We start from the raw sequence: 19,015 nt of genomic DNA on the forward strand, positions 1-19,015 counted from the left end.
GTATTGGCCCACCCCCAAAGAACATATTCAGAGCATTTAAAAATAAAAGAATGAATTAATAGATGTTTTCCTTTCATGTTGATTTCTGATCAGAAAGAAGGTGATTAAGTTATTTTATTTTGGTCTGTATGAAGAAATAATGTAGCAAAGTTAAGAACAAGGCCATGGGATAATGTAACAAAGTTAAGAACAAGGCCATGGGAAAAGAGCTGCCCTGGATGCCTGTGAACCCATCAAAAGGTTACCTACCATCTTTTTCCATCTCACCCAGACTTGCCTCCAGTTACCTACAGGATATCCAGGTGCTGATTGCAACTGTGCAGTGATGAAGGAAGAAAATGCTGGTATTTCTCTCAAAGTGCTCTCAGAAATGTACTCACAATGAAAGGTTTAAACCCTCTGGTGCTCTGCAGTGTTTGGTGACGTCAAAAGGGCAATTATACCCTTACTGATATAATGTTGTATTTCTTTGTTTCTGGCTCACTCCCAAGTCAGCTTTCCTATTTCTGAGAGTATTCAGTTAATTCAGTTTACCATCTGTCTCCAAAGCTTCTCTCCTATTTTTATTACTTGAATATACTTGTAATATCCATAATTCTATTGTGGAGACAAGAATCAAATAAATGTCCAGATTAGTCCGGAATAGCAGAGAAAAATTGCTATGTCCTGTCTTTTCCTGTGAGGGAGCAGGGAAATCCAAATGCATCTACTCTTTCCTTTTGATAGTATCTAGTAACCGTTCAAGTGGAGCAGTAATAGAGGGATGGAGAATAAAAGCAACTACATATACCTCAACAAATACCATGGGCTTTGCCTCCTGTGTAGCACCTGGCACTCCACAGGCTGGGCTGAGCAGCCTTGGGCATCTGCTCTGTACACAAAGCATAGCAGAAAACATGTCTTATCCAGAGAACTGAATTTCAGGGCATCACCAAGGATTCCTGTGTCACAGCATAAGAGCCAGGACCAGGAGTGGGATTGTACAAGTCTATTGTGACCCCAGATGAACCTCCCAGCCCTTTGCAAACATGCACTAAGAAATGTTTGGAGATGCACTTGTCATACATGAAATCCCTATTTGTGCTTGGTCTTTGCATATTAAGTGCTTTAATTAATTAATTTTGAGTTAATTATTTTTAAATTGAATGTTACAATTAACCCGTCAGCCCAGGTACAAAAATCCAGTTCCATTATCAGTGTTTTCAATTGTTTAAAGTAGTTTATTAAGAGAGTTGCACACTTCCCAGTTAAAATTTTCCCAGTTAAAAATCACAAACTTGCCCCTTGTCAAACTTCAAACCACCTATATACCATAAGAGTTACCTGTCCTGTGTTTACTGTATACTTTTACAAGTGTTTTGAGATGTGTTGGACTTGCATTCTGATTCCAAGGCCAAAACCCCACCCAGTCTTAATAGCCAGCAGCTATTTTTAGCTACAGAGCCATTACTCTGCAGGCAAGCTCCATGGCAGCCTGAATACCTGAATTTTAATGAAGGCATTGTATTCCCTTATCTCAACTGATAACACCCCCCACCCCCCCCGACAACGATGAGCCATTGGTGGATGGAGATGATCCATCAAAGGGAAAGCACCAATCGCTTTGGACCAAAGGGGCGGGCTGTGGGCGGCGCAAAAACTATAAAAAGGACAAAGTGGAGAGGCGGGGCCTCTATTCCCCTCTTGCTCTCTCCAGACTAGCTGTGGGAGACGTCGGTGCTGGGCATTCAAAGCCTTACCCCTTTTAAGGGGCTTTTAGTAATTTTTTTAAAGTCAGCCCAGCACTGCAAGTCCTTTTTCTCTGCCTGAGGTCTAGTGCTGTCTCAGCCAGAAGATCTCACATCCCTGCGCTCCTGGGGCATAGCATCTACTGAGCCATAGGATCCCAAATTTTTATATTTTTCTAATTTCTGTAATTCTTCAATTTTTCTGTTTTCAATAAATCAATCTTTTTAAGAGTTGTCTCATTTCTCACACACTGGTGCTGGTGGGAAGGGATGCTGTGATGGCAGATTTCCCTTCTTGTGCCTCCACACACGAGTGCAGGTGCCTGCCTTGCCTCCAGCTGCTGCCAGAAGGCAAGAGAACAAAGACTTCCTTTCTGTAAGGCAGGACTGACAGTGCAGGCAAGAGGCTTAGGGTTGCAGCCGCATGAAAGAGAAGAGCAGAGGAGTAAAAGTAGGAAAATCCCAGAGATTCAAGGAGTAAGGTGAATTCTTGTACCACTTCAATTAAACCAGCAATGTGCAGACCCCTGGGAGAATTTGTCATTAGGTTTGTGTTTTGTTTACTATACCACTCTCTGCATCCATTAGATCATCCAAGACTGCACAGTAGGAAATAATTAGCTTTGTCTTTCACTGACTTCTACTATAATTTGAGATGAAAATTATAGACTTGTTCTCAACTTGTTAAAACTTTTCTAATGGTGCCAGAAATTAATTTGAATTAAAGAAGGATTCACTGGGCTGTAATGGCCAAGGAGCCCCTTGTTCAGTAAGTCAGCATAGCCACAGTGAGTCCTTTGCAACATGGAGCAGTGACTGATGGGATGGGGCCACCAGAAAGCCAAAACCAGACGTGAGAGCAACAGCTGCTGCTCGACGGCTGAGCAAGTGCCACACTGCCAGGTCAGGCAGAGCCAGTGGCTCTCCGGTGGGATCCATCTCCCAGAGATAACCTGTGGTGGCATACATCTCAGTGCCACTGCAAAAGGCAATAACAGCACGTCTATCTTCTGAGGGCACCTATTCTGCAGACAGAAACATTGGGCTAAAGTCATGTCCACACTAAAATAAAGTGAGCATATGTTGGGGTTTTAGGAGCTCTCCTGGTTTTGGGGGTTTTTTTTTCTGTTTCCCCCATACATGTTGCTAGGGGGACAAATGGCTGGGTAGTTAAGAAAAACAAAAGAGCTGGCTACTCTTTTGTTTCACCTGGGTGTGTGAGCCTGGGTCTCTGGCATTTGGACAGAGAGGGAGGCTGCTTTCTTCGGCTGCTTTTCCTTCTGCTGGAGAAGCCCCAGGATCCCAAGCCCGCCTTCCCTGCCCCGCTGGGAGCCGGGCTGTGGCTGCCCTGCCCCGCAGTTGCTTCGAGCCTTCGCTGAGTTGTAGCCCTGCTCGCCCTGCCTGCCCAGACCTCCGGGGGGTTCCCCGTTTGGATACATCTCGTCGGCCCCGTGGGATTTGTGCTCGTCCCTGCCGCTCCAGCCTGCTGTTCCAGCCTGCTGTTCCCGAGGGTCCGGCTGGACACCGGGATCGGCTGCCCAGGGGTTTGTGAAGCCTTTCTTCCATCCCTTCCCGGGATCTCAGGCCACCAGTGCCGCGTGCTCCCCGAGCTCGCTCCGGAGCGCCCCCTGCAGCCGCGGGGGAACCATCGCACCTGCCCTGCTCACCGGGAGCCGCCAGCGCCCCTGCTGGCTGCGAGCGGAACTGCACCCAAGGGGAAAGGGCCTGACAGCCGAGAAGGCTGGGACTGGGTTTGTGATTGTTTGCTGTTACTGCCATAGTTATTGTTGTTTTGTTTGACTGGTTATACACATATAGATATATAATAGTAAAGAACTGTTATTCCTATTTCCCACATCTTTGCCTAAAAGCCCCTTGATTTCAAAATTGTAGTAGCTCAGAGGGAAGGGGGTTGCATCTGCCATTCCAAGGGAGGCTTCTGCCTTTCTTAGCAGACTCCTGTCTTTCAAACCAAGACAGCATAGCATTAAGTGAGGCCCCAGACACACACCTTGGGATAGCCAGATGCACAAGAGACAGGAGCTGGGACACAGCAGAAACACTGAGATGTGAAGCACAGAAATCAATACCGCAGGGTGGATGTGGAGGCCTGAGGGTAGGAGCTCACACAGGTGACCTGTTCCCAGTCAGTCCTGTTCTCCTCCTGTTGCCATAAACAAGCCTGGTGCAACCAGTAAGGTGGCTCAGAGCAGTCCCTGGGGCCTTGGGGCCCAAAATACAGTAACAAACAGTTGCCCACAGCTTCCCAGCCAAGTCCTCCTTTCTGTTTCACCCATGTAATTCCCTCTGGGCCATATTTCACTGCATGAGTTTTGCTACAGTTCTAAAACAGCTGATTCAAGCTGCTGATATAAGCAGCTGTAAGGCCACTGCCTTTAATGAGAGCCACCAGAATATTTTCAGAGGCAAAAATCAGGCCAGAAGTTTTAGGTTCCTTTTTTTTTTTTTCTTTTTTCCCCCCAGTGTGAAACATCCTTTTTCATAATCAAGAATAGCAAGTAGGCAGGAACATAAATAATTACAATCTTTCTGTTCTCAACACTCCCCCTCAGAACATTTACCTAATGATGCTAAGATGCTGTCTTTTAAAATAATTTTCCCCTTTATACTTCTTCTCTTTGGAAGTCTGCCTGTGTAGAGGGAAGCTCTTTGTTGATAAAGGGGGAAATAGCACAGACATTGAACATTACCTTTCTTTAGAAAAGACACTTCGCACAGATTTAAAGGACTCAATTTCAAATCAGCACAGCAGATCAATTCAAGATGAACCTTTAAGTACCTTACAGAAATCCTCCTGTTTCAGACTTGCAAGAATTTCCTAATGCAGACCCACTTGGAATCGTCACTGCCTGCCCACAAAACAATGGGATCCAGCATCACCCTCTGCCCAACAGCTCTCAACACCCACACACCCCTCCAAGTGCGCCGCCCTATTTCAGATACCCACTACAAACAAAGTGCCCCGACAAATTTACCAGAGGTGGACTGGCGGAATAAACCAGCAGGACTGTTTGAGAGGAATTATGTAATGCATCCCGCTCTGCACCACTGCCATAGCGGCTCATGGTGCTGGCTCTCTGCCGCACGCATGGCGCCGAGCTTCATCCCATCCCCATCCCCATCCCCATGCGGAGTGCCGCTCCCGCCTGCCTCTTCCCTTTAAAGAGCTTGGAATACCCTTTATCCCGGTGCAGGGAGGGCCAGGGGGAGCTGAATCGCGGTCCCAGAGGCCGCTTCGGAGGGTTCGGGCCGGTACCACCGTGCCAGGGCGGGGAACGGGTCCCCACCCACTGTGGAGAAAGGAGCCGGGAAACAGGGAGAGAGGCGGGGAGAAGGACAAACCCCCGCTACCGAGGCGGGTCGGGGGAGCACTCACCTAGCAGCAGCCAGCCGGAGCCCGCGAAGCCCAGGAGCGGAACGAGCATCCCTGCGGCGCGGCCCCCGCGCCCCGCTCCGCGCACTGCGGCGCTCACTGCACACCCCGCCGGCCCGGCCCGCCGCTCCCCCGGCGGAGGGCGGTGTTTTTAGCAGCCCTCCTCCTCTCCCCATCCTGCCGAGCCCTCCAGATCCCCCGTAAAAGGGGCTATACAGGCGGTGGTGCGCGGATGCTCGTCAGAGCATCCCTGCCCCCTCGGATCCATGAGCGGCGGCGGGGGGAGCGAGGGGGAGAAACTTACTCCTTTATAGCTTTATTTTCACCTCTGGCCGGTGGAATTGCAGCTGGCCGGTGACCCGCACGACCATCAGAGATGCTGAAACACACCCAGCTTCAATCAGCAGAGACAGCTCAGCATTGCCGCTAGACATCTCATCATCACACAGCTCGGGGCCACTTATACAAAAAAAAAAAAAAAAAAAAAAGGAGGCAAGCTGCAAGCTGTGTGTGATACTAAATATGTGGAGAGAGGAGAGAAGAGAAGATTTGTGTTCTTGACTGTTCCCTGAACAAGCTAGTTGTAAAAAAACTAATGTCCATCCCAGCTCCATGGTACATTAAGGGCTTTGCAGAAGAAGGTATTAAAAGTGCTGCACCAGTGGTGAGAACACGTCTTGCATCCCTCTGGGAATCACAGTGCCAGTGGGGTAAACAGGATGGGAGTGCCAAAGGGTAGAAGAGACGCTGTCTTTTTATTCAGCCGTGTGAGTCACTAACATGGCAGGTCTGCACAGCAGGCAGAACTGCCTGCTCCAAGCTGTGACATGCAGCTGTTTAACTCTTTGGGAACATGGACCAAGATACACCAATAAAATTCCCTGCTTGTACCAGGAATTAGCACTAGTTCAGGTATGATTACAGCTGTGAAGGTCACAGTTCCTTTGCAGATAAAAGCTTTTGGTTTTCTTAAAGGTGAAAATGAAGAATTTTTTTCCATGTCAAAAAATTTTTCATCATGTGGTTTCCTTCTGATTCAATATGAGGACTTTAAAAAACTTCCTGTGTACAGAAGCCCAGCAGCTGATTAAACCTGATGTAATTTGTATTAGAGTCACCACTGCCCACTCCTGAAAGCTATTATAAAATTGCCATGTCCAGTTTAGTCAAGGGCTATTTGTCTTCCAAGAGTCACGGTCTCAAGGCAGAAAAGCATCATCAAGCACTCTAACAAGTGAGCTGGAAACCAAAGAGAACTGTAACTGCTTCCTCAGACTGCAATTCTCACAATAAATGCCTCTAAAGCAATTGGGACTTCAGCTACACCTTCAAGTGCCATAAAATCAAATATACCAGCTATAAATTGGACTTGGCAAAATCATTTCTACTGCCATCTATTTTGCTTGAGAGCAAGATAGATTATAGATTAAATACTGCACTATTTATTTTACTCAAGAGCATTTGTAACCTATTCCTACAGCCTTCTCTTTCTTGAGAATGAAAAAAAAGTTTCTACCCCAGTTTTTACTTGCCTCCCTGTGGCAAGTTTTGTGTTGCAAGGCTGTAGCATGTCTCATCTTCTCCAGGCTACCTGGATCCTACAGTTCCTCTGTCTAGGCAAGCCCAGACTTCTCCCTGAACCACCAGTGTCATTTACTGAGCCTTGCTTCTGGGCTCCTGAAATCTGTTAACTGGAAATCACAATACTGAAGCTAACTGATATAACAAAACAAATTGTCTTAGAAATAGTCGAGGCCAGGTGGGACAGGGCTCTGAGCAACATGATCTAGTTGAAGATGCCCTTGCTTACAGAAGAGGGGTTGCACTAGATGACCTTTAAAGGTCCCTTCCAACCCAAAATGTTCTATGATCCAGAATCTATTGATCTTTGAGGCCTTTTAAAATAATACATCCTTAGGGAAGTTGAGGGATCAGAGGAAACTGGCTGAAGAGTACCAGCTCCCAGAACTTCACTAAGATTTATGCAAACAGATCTGCATATGCAGTTGCACAATGAGTCCTGGAAACACCTTCCATTCATCTACCGTAAGAGTGAAGATCATTGGCATGACAAATCCCACCTGGACCTCCATGCCCTTGCTTTGGCGAGCTGCAAGGTGTCTGCCTATGCTCTACAAAGCATAGCTTTCCTGACCTCAGCATCTCCTGCAGCAGCTCCCCCAAGCTCTACACAGATTAAAAAAAGGCAAGTGACTTCCTGTGTTTCACACAAACTTCCTGCCTCTCTGCAGAGTTCTCATAAACCTTTCTTTAACTCTTGACTTTAAAACCTTTGCTAGCTCTTTGCTTCTCTGTAACTACAGCCCAAGGCAAATTTGGCTAAACTGATTATTCAAAAGGCCCACCTACAGTTTTCTGAAGTTGTCCCCACCTCAACAGCAGTTTAAGTGCTCTCACTTACTGGTGTAATAGTAATGGATGTTCCGCCTTTGGAGGTGTCAAGGTGACAGACACCTGTCATAATAATGCTGAAATTTTCCATGCTAGGAAACCACCCAAAATCTTATGATTCACAGAAGCATCCCAAATCACTACTACACCAGAGCCGTCACTCCTGCAGAGGACCTTCAGCCACCAAGATATTAAGGCCACTGCCAGCAGTGACCTTCCTAATAGTCAGAGAAGAGCAGAGGGCAGCATGAGGAAAAAACTACCAGAACCCCCATCTTCTGTTTGCATCACAGCCCGGGCTGGGTTATAGAGAACAGGCATTTTATCACCTCCCCATGAATACAAAGTGGTTCCTACTTGCTCTCACAATTAGATACAATAACATTAGCCTAGCTGGGAAGAAATAAGTTTATTTCTTGCTTGAATACATTTGTGTCTATTCAATAGTCCAATATAATCTGCTTGCCCCAAGTAACACCACTATAAAAAAACTTCAGAAGTATTCCATTTTGTTAAATATTTTTAAAAGCATATGAAACATATTTCAAGCTGTGGTTTACATGATTTTTATTTCAGATTTTTCAGTCTCTCCTCTTTCCCAACCAGATGGTAAATAGTTACTATGGCAGCACCTAAAGTAGAGTGACTCAGCACTCCCTCAGATTCCAGTAGCAGCACTGTCTACCCTTCTGGTTTCTTATGATTATAACCTTATCTTCTCTTTATTGTTTCATTGCAGAATTGTGATGTTTAAAAGATCATTTTTCCTTACGAAACTCAGCATTTATTGGTGGAATCAATGCAAGAATCTGCTAAATAAAGATCATACCTATTCAGGATGCTATTTCAGCTTCCCTTTTGTGTTGATCACAAAGATATTTGAATTGTTTCCATAATTTCTCAGTGTTTCTTTGGAGCTTTATATTGCCAAGTGAGCTTGTCTCATATCAAGCCACAACACGCCCAGCTCCAAAATATCCCTGTCTGTTTGACTGGGAGCAGAAGCCCCCCTTCCCTTTGTTAATGTTCAAAGCTTCTTGCTTTCTGTACCTGTGGGGTTTTTTTTTAAATTTACCTTGCTTTGAAGGTTGTATTTACACCTTGAGTCTTCTCCTTTATCCTTTCCTTGGATTGCAATTCAACCCAGAGGTGACTGGCCAACCAGTTGCCATTGTTACTAAAACTCTTTGAGTGTGACCATCCAGCCAATTCTTTATCCACTACAGTCATCCAATTTTTCAAGTCTAAGAGCATGAAAAGGTTTTGGCAAGTCATCAATTTAGAAGAAATTATTTTCGATAACAGTGAAACTTGCAAAGTCTGTGGTTTCCCATCTCATGGTTGGATTTCCCCAGAGCTAGAAGGGTGTGAATTCTCTCATCATGGATATTCCTGCCATTGAGGTAGTTTTACTGTATTATGACATTCTGGAAGAAAGCGAATTTCAAATGGCTGGCTAGGGATCTCAGCTGAGTTAGTTTCTTAACTTTAACTTTCTAAAATTGCAGTTGACAGATTTATGACAAATAATATAGCAAATATGTGTGGGAAGGGTTAAGGTACTTTATGAACATTAAGATAGTTCTTTTAGACCTGGAATGCAAAAACCTGCCTGAGGATGAATCATTTTATTTTTCTAGCTAGCCCTGCAGGCATCTTTCACTTTTTTCTCAGCTATTACGAGCCCTCCCAACCTTGAAATCACACAGGAAGCTCGAGGCCCTTCCCACCGGGTGTGCACCTGCCCGGGTGTTTTCAAAGAGCAGATAAATGAGACGATCGCGGCCGGCGCCGGGGCCCGGCTCGTCCCCGGGGGCTCAGGGGACACCTCCAGCACCACGGACAGCGACAGCGCAGTAATTATCTTTATTAATTAACAAACCCGTTCTTTGCCCCATTAAATTACTGGAGGTTCTGAGGGACTCCCTACTGTGCTCCGTGTTACTGCTAACATTAGAGATAGCAACTGTAATTAATATGTTACCCTAGAAGTTGCAGTTGTTCCTTCGCTGTTGTCTGCTTTATCACCAGCCTCCTCTTCTGCCATTTTATCTTTTCCTACCTGCAGGAGAGAAGATAATTAAGTCCATCCTGCAACGGACTAATAGAACCCTTTAAGTTAGTAAATGCTTTTGAGATATTCAAGCCCCCCACTAAGCCATGTCCTCAACATGTGCCACAACTACACACTTTTCAAATCCCTCCAGGTATGGTGACTCAACCACTGCCCTGGGCAGCCTCTGCCAGTGCCGGAAGAAATTTTTCACAATAGCCAATCTAAGCTTCCCCTGGTGCCGTTTCCTCTTGTCCTGCTACTTGTTCTGTGGGAGCAAAGAGCAACCCCTACCTGGCTCCAAGCTCTTTTTTGGGAGTTGTAGAGAGAAAAAGTCCCCTCTGAGATGCCTTTTCTCCAGGCTGAGCCCCTTTAGCTGCTCCTCATATGCCCCAATGGTCATCTCATATAGATGATTGTGGGCCTCTGCCTAAGGGCTGTAGGCAGCAAGTGTACTCAGGATGGGCAGGAGATTTATTTACCAGAGGGACAGCACACAGATCAGTGCTATCTCGCAGCCCAAATCCAGATGAAGAGGTAGGACTGCCATTTCAATAAACCTTTTTTTGCATCTCACAGCCAAGAGAAGGTTCCAATTGCTGCTGAAAGCTATACAAACATGCTACATGGTGCCAACACTCCATACTTTCCTGACCTTGAAGATTTAGAGAAAGATATTGTGGCTAAATGAAGGGACAGAATCAAACCTTTGAAGTCAAAGGTACACGTTCCCTCAAGTCAATAGAAATAGCTCCTTTGACCAGTACATTGGTGCTTAAAGCATTCCCATCTTTCAGGTTGTTCATATCAGCCAGGAGAGCATTATGATTTGCTAGCAGCCCTCATTTAAACTACATTTCCATCAGTATGATCTTACCTTAATGGCAAGGGTACAGCTACAGTTAGAGCAGGCCGATGGCTCCCTAAGCCACAGTAACACACCTGCCCTCCCAGACAGGAGGATGCACTTCCTTGGAGCCATGCACAGCAAGCAGGACAGGCCTCAGGGTGGCAACCAGGGGTCAGGCCAGATCCCAGACTATCAAATATTACCTGTGTGGTGATGAGGAAGGACGAAGGTCAGGAAGTCAATTCACAGGCAGGAGCTCAAGTCCCATGGCTGAGTACAGGCATGGCAGTGACTAAGCTGAAAACCAGCATTCCTGCAACTCAGAGCAGAAAGAAGCTTCTGGGACTGGGCTTAAATTGTCTCCTGTGCACATGGGAAGCGTGTGGGCAGGAGCCCAGGTGAGGCTGGTCAGGACCACCAAAGCCCATTAGAGCTCTCAGGACTTCAACAGTTAAAAACTTTCTGCTGCAAGCAGTCTCCTAATGTTTGACTCCAGACACTTGGCATAACAAAAGTCCCACAGGATTCTGTAATAGCACTAATTAACTGTCTTTTATGTGTTAAACTTTCACAGTAAATACTTCTCATATATACACATACACAAATTACAATTCTTGGACTCTGAAGCAATTTACCAAGTGCAAATCTTTATATGTGTCATTGATTTAATAAAATCTCACCTATGCATCACTGTTAGCTGAGATCAATGACCTTAGTGCCAAAATCTTCATGGCTGTAAGGAAAAGGCTGGAGACAAGACCTCTATTGAACTATTCACAGGAAAACTCAGTTGACTGTGAAAAAACTAGGAAAAACAGAACATTTCATTTTGAAGATACAGAAATACCAACAAGCATTCAATTAGAAGTGGTATAATGACCTAGTTTGTTCTCTTGATTTCTGTTTACATCCATTCATCACCATGAACTCTCTGAACTACTTCTGGTGGAGTTATGCAAGGAGTACACAGGTGCCACTGCTGCTCTGCTGCTGCCCCAGCTGCAAAGACAAAGAAAGAAGAGGGTTTTTAGAAAAAAATCCCAAATCCCAGACCCACTCTTTCTATGTTACAGTAAGAAGGGAGAAAACAAGTAGTTCTATTATGGTTGTTATGGAACAAATGAAGATATCAGAGTTGGACAGAAGTCAGTTAATTCCATAGCCCTTCACGCCAGCTATCCTGAAATCACATTAAGAAAATAAGTGATATTCAGCTTAACCTCTTCTGACTTAGAGGACATACAGCTCAAATCCAAAAAGATCCTGTCAACAAAGTGGAGCTCTGGTCACACTTCTGTTGTGGCCAAAGAGCTTAATGCTGCTGCAGGAAATTATGTTAGGCCTCCATTAGACTGGAAGTAAAGCTTCAATCTATATAAATATAAACATACACTGTAATGACCTTTGAGCTTTCATTAGAGAAAAGCTCTCTCTTTAGATTTGGACAGTAGACAAATACAGGTATTGTGGTTCAGCTTGCAGCTCATAAGCCACACCTCTAAAGTAAGTAAAGGACAAAGCCAAGACCTGAGCATACCCAAAAGCTCAGAACTTCTCAACTTTAGGTGGAGTTTTAAGTGATAACTTATATATATTGAACGATTTTGCCACAAATTTTGGCTGGAGGCAGCTGAATGCTGACCTGTTCATGGCAGAGTTGTGTGGGCAGTGAGGTTGTGCAGTGGCTGCAAAGCGACTGACTGTTCCTGCTGGTGAGCTCTTGAAGTGTCAATCCTGTTATTTAAAAAACATCCAGGCTCTTTTGAGCTGTAGGTGCGCCAATAAAGCACTGTGCTTCACCAGCCTGTGTGAGGAGGGAGAGTCCTCATGGCCAAATTTTGCCATTGATCCACTATGTGACCTTGTCAACGGCAGCAGTCTGGCAGAGCAGGGCAATGAGCTTTCCACCTTGTTTCCTCCTGTAGCAATCCCTTTTGGATTTCTCGTTTTGAGGAAGATGCCATCTGCTGTCAGAAGCTCATTCAGACAATTGGGACAGAGTCGACTCCAGTAAAAGCATCAGAAGTCAAAGAGCTGCAGAAATATCCCCATTGAGAGTGCAGGCTGAAATGCCTTTATATAACTCCTTATTACTATAATCTCACACATTTATTCATGATTTTCTATTAGCTTGTACTCAAATGGAGCATCTTTTAAACAAGCATTTGTGTTGCAAACAAAAAGCCCTTTAGCCTAGTCTGTCAGGGCTTTTGATGTCATTTGCCTTCTCGCCACAATCATCTGCCAGCTGCCCATTTGTGCTGGTTTAATTAAAAAATAGAATTGATAGGTCATGAAATTTTTATAATAGCAAGATTAAGAATTTAGAAAACTGTTCAAAAACAAAGGTAAAAGAGGTATGAATGTCAGAGCTGGACCCAAATATGGCAGGTCTTTTAGAAGCACTGTAGAAGAATCAGTACTGAGTTTGTTGCACAGGGAAAATTCACTGTTTACCAAGGTAACAGCAAAAGTAGCTGTTAAATAGTAGATTTTTCTTTCATATTTTGAATCAAATAATATTTCTTGAAAGGGAGTAAAATACACTGCATGGTCTAATAAAATGGATGTAATGGAAACAAATCCCAATATCAATGAATGGATGCAGGACTGAATGTGCAAAAAGGGGGCATAAATAAAACCAAAGTGATGAGGGGTTTGGATCACTTCAGTCAAAGGGAAAAGCCATTGCATGAAACAATTGCTTACAAGACCATGTTTCAGCAGCAGCATTTAAAGCCAGAATTAACAGTAGCAAAGACCTGAATTGCTTAATATCCTCTGGAAAAGGAGGGGGATGAAATTTGAGAAGGTGTGGAGTAATGCCGAGTACTCTCTGAAGTTGAGTATGAGGCATCATAGTAGGATCTCACAAAGATGAGTGATTGGGCAAGAAGATGTCACAAAAACCTCAGTGTTGGTAAGCACAGACATGTACCCAGAAAACATAACCTAAATAGGTACAACGGAGAGTACCTATTGAGTTGGCTTTTTTAATGACATGAGAAATGTTTCTGTTGAGCTCAACTCTTTACACCCCAGAGGGGTAACTCTCCCAGGTCACTGCTGAGTGCACGCACATGTTGCTCTCCATAGCAAAGTGCTCTGCTTTCCAAAAGGCTTTTATTTTCCATTTTTGTCAGTATTTTTAAAACACCTCTTGAATGATAAAGCAGCTGCCTTTAAGCACACAAGAGACCTCAAGATCTTTTCCTAATACAGATCAGGCCATTCCTTGGAGAGCAATGTTTCCTTCTGCTTTCTGGAGGAGGGGAGTGGGAGCAGCTGGAACTGCCAGCCAGCAGCATTGAAGCAAAAGGCATGTTGTGCTGCCTGTGACACTTCTGGATAATGATGGTAAAGGCACTGGCTGCTGGTTGCTTTAAAATAGCACACTTACTCCCAGAACCTACTTCTCTTTTTCCAAGGGTAAGAGATATTGAAATGCAGTAGTTTATCAGACAATCAAATGAGATCTAGAAACCTATGTCTCAGTACTCAGGTGTGGAAAACCAGACTGAAATCCTCACAGCAACCTGAAAATTCCCCCTTTTTTTTTCCTAAACAGAACAAACTGACATTGATACATATTTGATTTCTCACCTCTATGTTGTCACATCAGTTTTCTTGCATAGGGATGCTGCCATGGGCCCGGCCTGCCCAGTGCACACCTATGGGCATGGGCTGTGTGCTTCCCTTTCCATAGCTCTGTGGGGAAAGCAATCTGGGAGACCCAGAGAAAAAAACATCCTGGTTGTTTGAAACTAGTTAGAAATAGTCTCTCTTCTTGTTTGTTTGTTTAAAAATAGCATAGCAATTCTAAACATTGATGTTCCTCTGAGCTGATCTGGAAACATCACAAACTTCCAAAGGATGTGATTAATCTTCCAAGCAGGCTCTATTGCAGCTACTGGGGAGCCACAAAGTGCCTTGAGACACTGCTCCACAAACTCCATACTGGGTTCTTTAACCTCTGACTCTCAGCATTTTTGCCATCAAGAAGCTGTGGTGCATCACCAGCTCCCACACAGCCGCAGGTATTTTTCCATCACGCTGAATCCCACTGGTTTCACCAAGGTGGAGGTGATGCTCTCTCTTAGTGCACTTCCAAAAGATGCATCTTTTCCCTTTTGTGGGAAGCCTCATGTGTTACCTGTCATTTTCTTTTCTCAACAGACTTATCAATGTTTAATCACCAGGACAAAATTTTCCATGTTGACTGGAATGCTGACTCATCTCGAAGATGTCAGTAGGTTCTAAAAATAGGAAAAAGATATTTAGTAAGACTGAAAACATGACATGACTTTTTGTTTGAAATCTCTATGGCCTTATATAGTGCAGTTCACGGAGTTCCTAACCATGCTGGTGTCACTGTGACTCCACAAGTACATTGCCTGGGATTTTGGGGTTTGGTTTACTTGGTAAAAGAAACCCCAAAATTACATGGGAAAAAAATTACTTAAATGGATTATTAAGCTTGCAAAACAACAGCTTAAAAGTTAGAAATGCTACAGGAAAACTGTCATCCAAGAGAGGTCCACCCTGAGCAAAACAGAGATTCAATAAATTTTTCATAGGAAAAAATACGCAAAACACAACTAAAGAAAGTTTGAAAGCACAATGTAAGGAGACTAATACACGGTCACATAAGCAAACTACATTTTAGGATTTTGTTTCTTAGGAATTATAGAATCATGTAGTTTGTAAAAGACCCTTAAGATAACCTTCTTGGTGTTCAACTTTGTTTTTATTTGCAGTAAGTATAAAAGGTGGTAAAAGGATTTACTACACAGACAAGAAGTCGGATTTGTGAAATCTTTTACCAGGTCATTTGAATCACAGACAAACCTGTAAAAAATGCCCAGGTAAAACCTTTGGCTACAAGGATCCTATCAACAGCTGTGGCTTTGTGATGACAATTCCTTTCTTGAGGTTTGAAGGTCCATTTCATGGAAGATATTCATATATGAATCCATGACTACTTGTAAAAATTCATTTTCTTTTGTCTTTGCAGTTACTGTGCATGGGTGGCATTTTTCCTCCGAAACAGAAACCACCACATGACTTGTGAGCATCATCAGTTCACCACATTGGGAAGAGGAGTTTCCAATCCTTCCCACTGACACCTGGGTCCCAGCGTGCCTAAGGCTGCCTGCTGCATCAGAAGGGGCTTGGAAGAAAAATGGCTAATTTTCATACTCATCGTTGACAGTAGCCTGATGACCATCAGATTCTCATTAATACTTTCAATTCTGTTTTGCATTTTTTTATGCAAAATATCCCAAACTACTTGCTGTACTTAAATCATTCTTGTCTGCCAGGTCAACTTCATGGATCTCCCCTGGATGTGCTTCTGGCTGTATGGTTTCTGGCTTATGTTTCCCCCTTTTTGCTATTGATAAAGTCTCTCATTCACATAGTGCTGGTGCATCCATCTCAAGCTGATGTCATGAAAGTATTTATAAATGTAAGCTCCTACTGTACTTCCCATTTTGACACAGTGACTACCAAATGCCCCAAATTCATAATGAGTTTGAAAATAGGAAAAGAAAAAAAAAAAAAGAAAAGCAGAGATAATAAATGAATTCTTCTACTCACTGCACAGATTATCACAAAATGTCTTGAGTTACATCTTGGTCACATGGGAGCAAATCTCACAAGAACCAAGGATGCCTGTTTTGGGCTCAGTTCTGGAGCAGTGGGTTCCCAAAGAGGTATGAGGTTATGTACACAGGAGGACAGACTTCCATTGGGAAGATCCAGACTGATCCATCCAATACACCTGACATTATGGCTTTTGTTGTTACTGTCTAAATGAACCTGCCTAGACATGTCTGAATGCAGTAGATGGTTGGATGGAAAACAGAGTGAGCAGCCAGGCTGTAGCCCATCAGGAGACTCAACCTCTGCATTTTCACATGACGCTGACAAACCCCAAGACCCCTTCTAAAATCTAGAATCCTTCACATTACTCTGAGCAACTTTTCCAGAGGTGCATTTCAAAGCAGCAAGAATTTGCACGTACATCAGAAATGGAAGTTAAAGCTCTCATCATACCATTGCATCTTTGGTGTCCTCATTTGATCCCACAAAGGGTTTATTAATGGCACAAGAAAGCACTTGCTATCTGCACTTGTGGTTTTTATGACAAGACATCTGTAAAGCTTCCATAAGAAACTGGCAATAAAACATAGGTGAGATACATTAACTTTCTGACACAAATATTTTTATTCTGCCCACAGGGAAGTGAGATGATCTTTAAGGTCCCTTCCAACCCAAGCCATTATATGATTCTATGATTCTACTCCTTTATTCCCTCAGGAATTTGGTTGATTAAATGTAATTAACATAATTATTTAATCAAGATCACCCAATAGTTGGCCTTGATAGTTCCAGGAGAAAGTTTTATATGTTTGCAAATACATACACATTTCAAAATAAGTAATTGGAAGAAGAGTAAATAAATCCAGATTACCAAGAATGGAAGAAATGTACCGTTTTACACAAGCTCACTCCAGAGTGGGCATCCCAAAAATAATTAAAATTTCAGCTCAGTTTAGTGGGAAGCTAAGTGTGAGACTAATTCAGTGTCTTGCAGTACAGCAGTTGATTCACCCATGTTTCACCACCTGGTTTCCAGTAATCTCCTCACTACTGAAGAAATCAAACGCTTCCCTGTGTGACTGCATGTAGTGAACAGCAATGAAGTCTCTGGGTGTGCGCTCACTTGCAGCTTGGGTTATGGCCTGAAACATATGGATTTTTTCAGCGTTTACTCTACTAACAGCACAAGGTTAGTGCAATATGCCCTGTTCAGAGAAATTAAATCCATCTCATTAACATGAGATTCTGTTTGGAGCTAGAACAGAGGGTATCCTTCTTCCCACTGTGTCTTCCAGCATTGTTCTCCATGACCAAAAGAGCTTCTTGGACTTTGGACATCTTCAGGCACCTCTGAGCATACAGAAATTGCCCATGGGCTGATGAAATTGCCACTGATGACTGTACATATATCTTCCTCTACTCCACTCTCCAATATAGGTCAACACAGCTAACTTGCCAGAGGTACCCTGTTTCCTAGAAAGGGCTTTTGCAGATTTCTTAGAACAGACTTGTACATTATTTGGAAGGAATTTGTTGTTTCACAGATTGTGAAAACTGTCACAGTAATTCAATGCTAATGATTTTGCAAAATGCTCTTCCAGTTTGAAGTTTAAGGCTTTGGGGAGATTTTCTTTAAGTACAGATACAGAATATAGCATGAGCCAGACTCTGAGATGTCTCTGTAGAGCACAACCTGTTTGCTGACCATGTAACCCTCTGTAACTGGGTTGTCTTTTTGGTGATCTTCCTTTGCCACAAACACACAGCTGTTATTACTCATCGACTGCAGAAATTTGGAGCAAAGACTCTGTAAACCAGGATGTATGTAGGAGATCTAGTCAACAAAACACAAGCATTGTCTTCATAAAAATATCCCCTCACAGAAACTATTTAAATAAACTAACTGTAGCCAAGTCTACAGGACATGATGGAATTAATTTTTGAGCTCCTAAGGCTTTCTGCAGCGTGACTGTGGATGACTGCTAACAATCCTGGAAAACCCAGACGACTGTGGGAATTTCTGGGAGTGGAGGAAGACAAACACAGCCTGGGACCAGTAGAAAGCTGAGGAGCTTATACAGCAACCAGTTCAGCTTGAGCTGGGGGAGGATCTGGGAACCAGTTCTCTGTCAGTCTTTCCTACTAAAAGTAAGGTGATTGATGAGTTTTCATATAATCATAGAATAATTTGTGTTGGAAAGGATCTTTAAAGCTCATCTATTCCAAACCCCCTGCAATGGGCAGAGACATCTTCAAGCAGATTAGGTAGCTTAACACCCCACTTAGCCTGGCCCTGAATGTTTCTAGAAATGGGACATTTTTAAGTAGTCAGTATAAAGTTGGGGTGACACTGTTGCTCACAGTTAAGCTGTTCTTCGATGTGGGTGAGGGCGAAGGGATTGCTGGGCTCCTAGCATGACAGGCTGGGGACTAAAATGTTGAAATATCTGAAGACATTTTCTTCAGAGGGCGAAACATCTCATCATTGTGGATGATTTCCTATCAAATGGAGGGAGTAAAATGGAGTTTTCACAGGCAGTTTCCCTAACCAGATATAATAATAAAAAAAAAAAGTAATAATGAACTTTTCGAATCATAAACCAGTGACAACCTTGTCTGAATTGAGTGTGATGTGCTCTTGGGAAGACAAGGTATAAAGTGCAATGATTAGGGAGGCAAATGGCCAAAACACACACACACACACACACACACACACACACACACAGAGTGGCCAAGCATCACTGAAGGATCACAAACATCAGCTAGATTTGCCTGGTGCAGATTTTTGTCAATTTCTTTTCTTCTAATTAATTTTCTTCCTGCTTCCCATTTTATAAATGTGCACACTCCCTGTGGGATGTACAAGCAGGCTGTGGAGATGTAGGATATGACAGATACTTATTCTGTCCTGCACATAGCTGGAAACATAACAAAGCGTCTCGCAGAAGCCTTTTCCCAAAGAAATACTCCCTCAG

General features: G+C 43.6%; 1 protein-coding gene across 6 annotated transcripts in view; it reads right to left on the reverse strand.

The window, feature by feature from the left end:
* The window catches only part of ACSL6 (acyl-CoA synthetase long chain family member 6), a 104,081-nt gene that overhangs the window by 56,666 nt on the left and 28,400 nt on the right, over window positions 1-19,015 (reverse strand). For 2 of the 6 annotated variants that reach the window (XM_042014503.1, XM_042014502.1), the window contains exon 1: window positions 5,125-5,233. In XM_042014503.1, the coding sequence (XP_041870437.1) occupies window positions 5,125-5,173 (49 nt within the window). In that variant the 5' untranslated portion in view covers window positions 5,174-5,233. Of the gene's footprint in view, window positions 1-4,527; window positions 4,598-5,124; window positions 5,235-5,425; window positions 5,514-9,517; window positions 9,596-10,463; window positions 10,640-11,116; window positions 11,436-14,039; window positions 14,693-19,015 lie in introns of those variants that run through there. The other 4 variants (XM_042014505.1, XM_042014508.1, XM_042014506.1 and 1 more) reach the window with 4 other exon arrangements.

This window comes from Corvus kubaryi, unplaced genomic scaffold (genome assembly GCF_017639235.1).
Source record: "Corvus kubaryi isolate FWS band 111438036 unplaced genomic scaffold, C.kubaryi_AGA036_p1.0 split2-37374, whole genome shotgun sequence".
Classification (NCBI taxonomy): domain Eukaryota; kingdom Metazoa; phylum Chordata; class Aves; order Passeriformes; family Corvidae; genus Corvus; species Corvus kubaryi.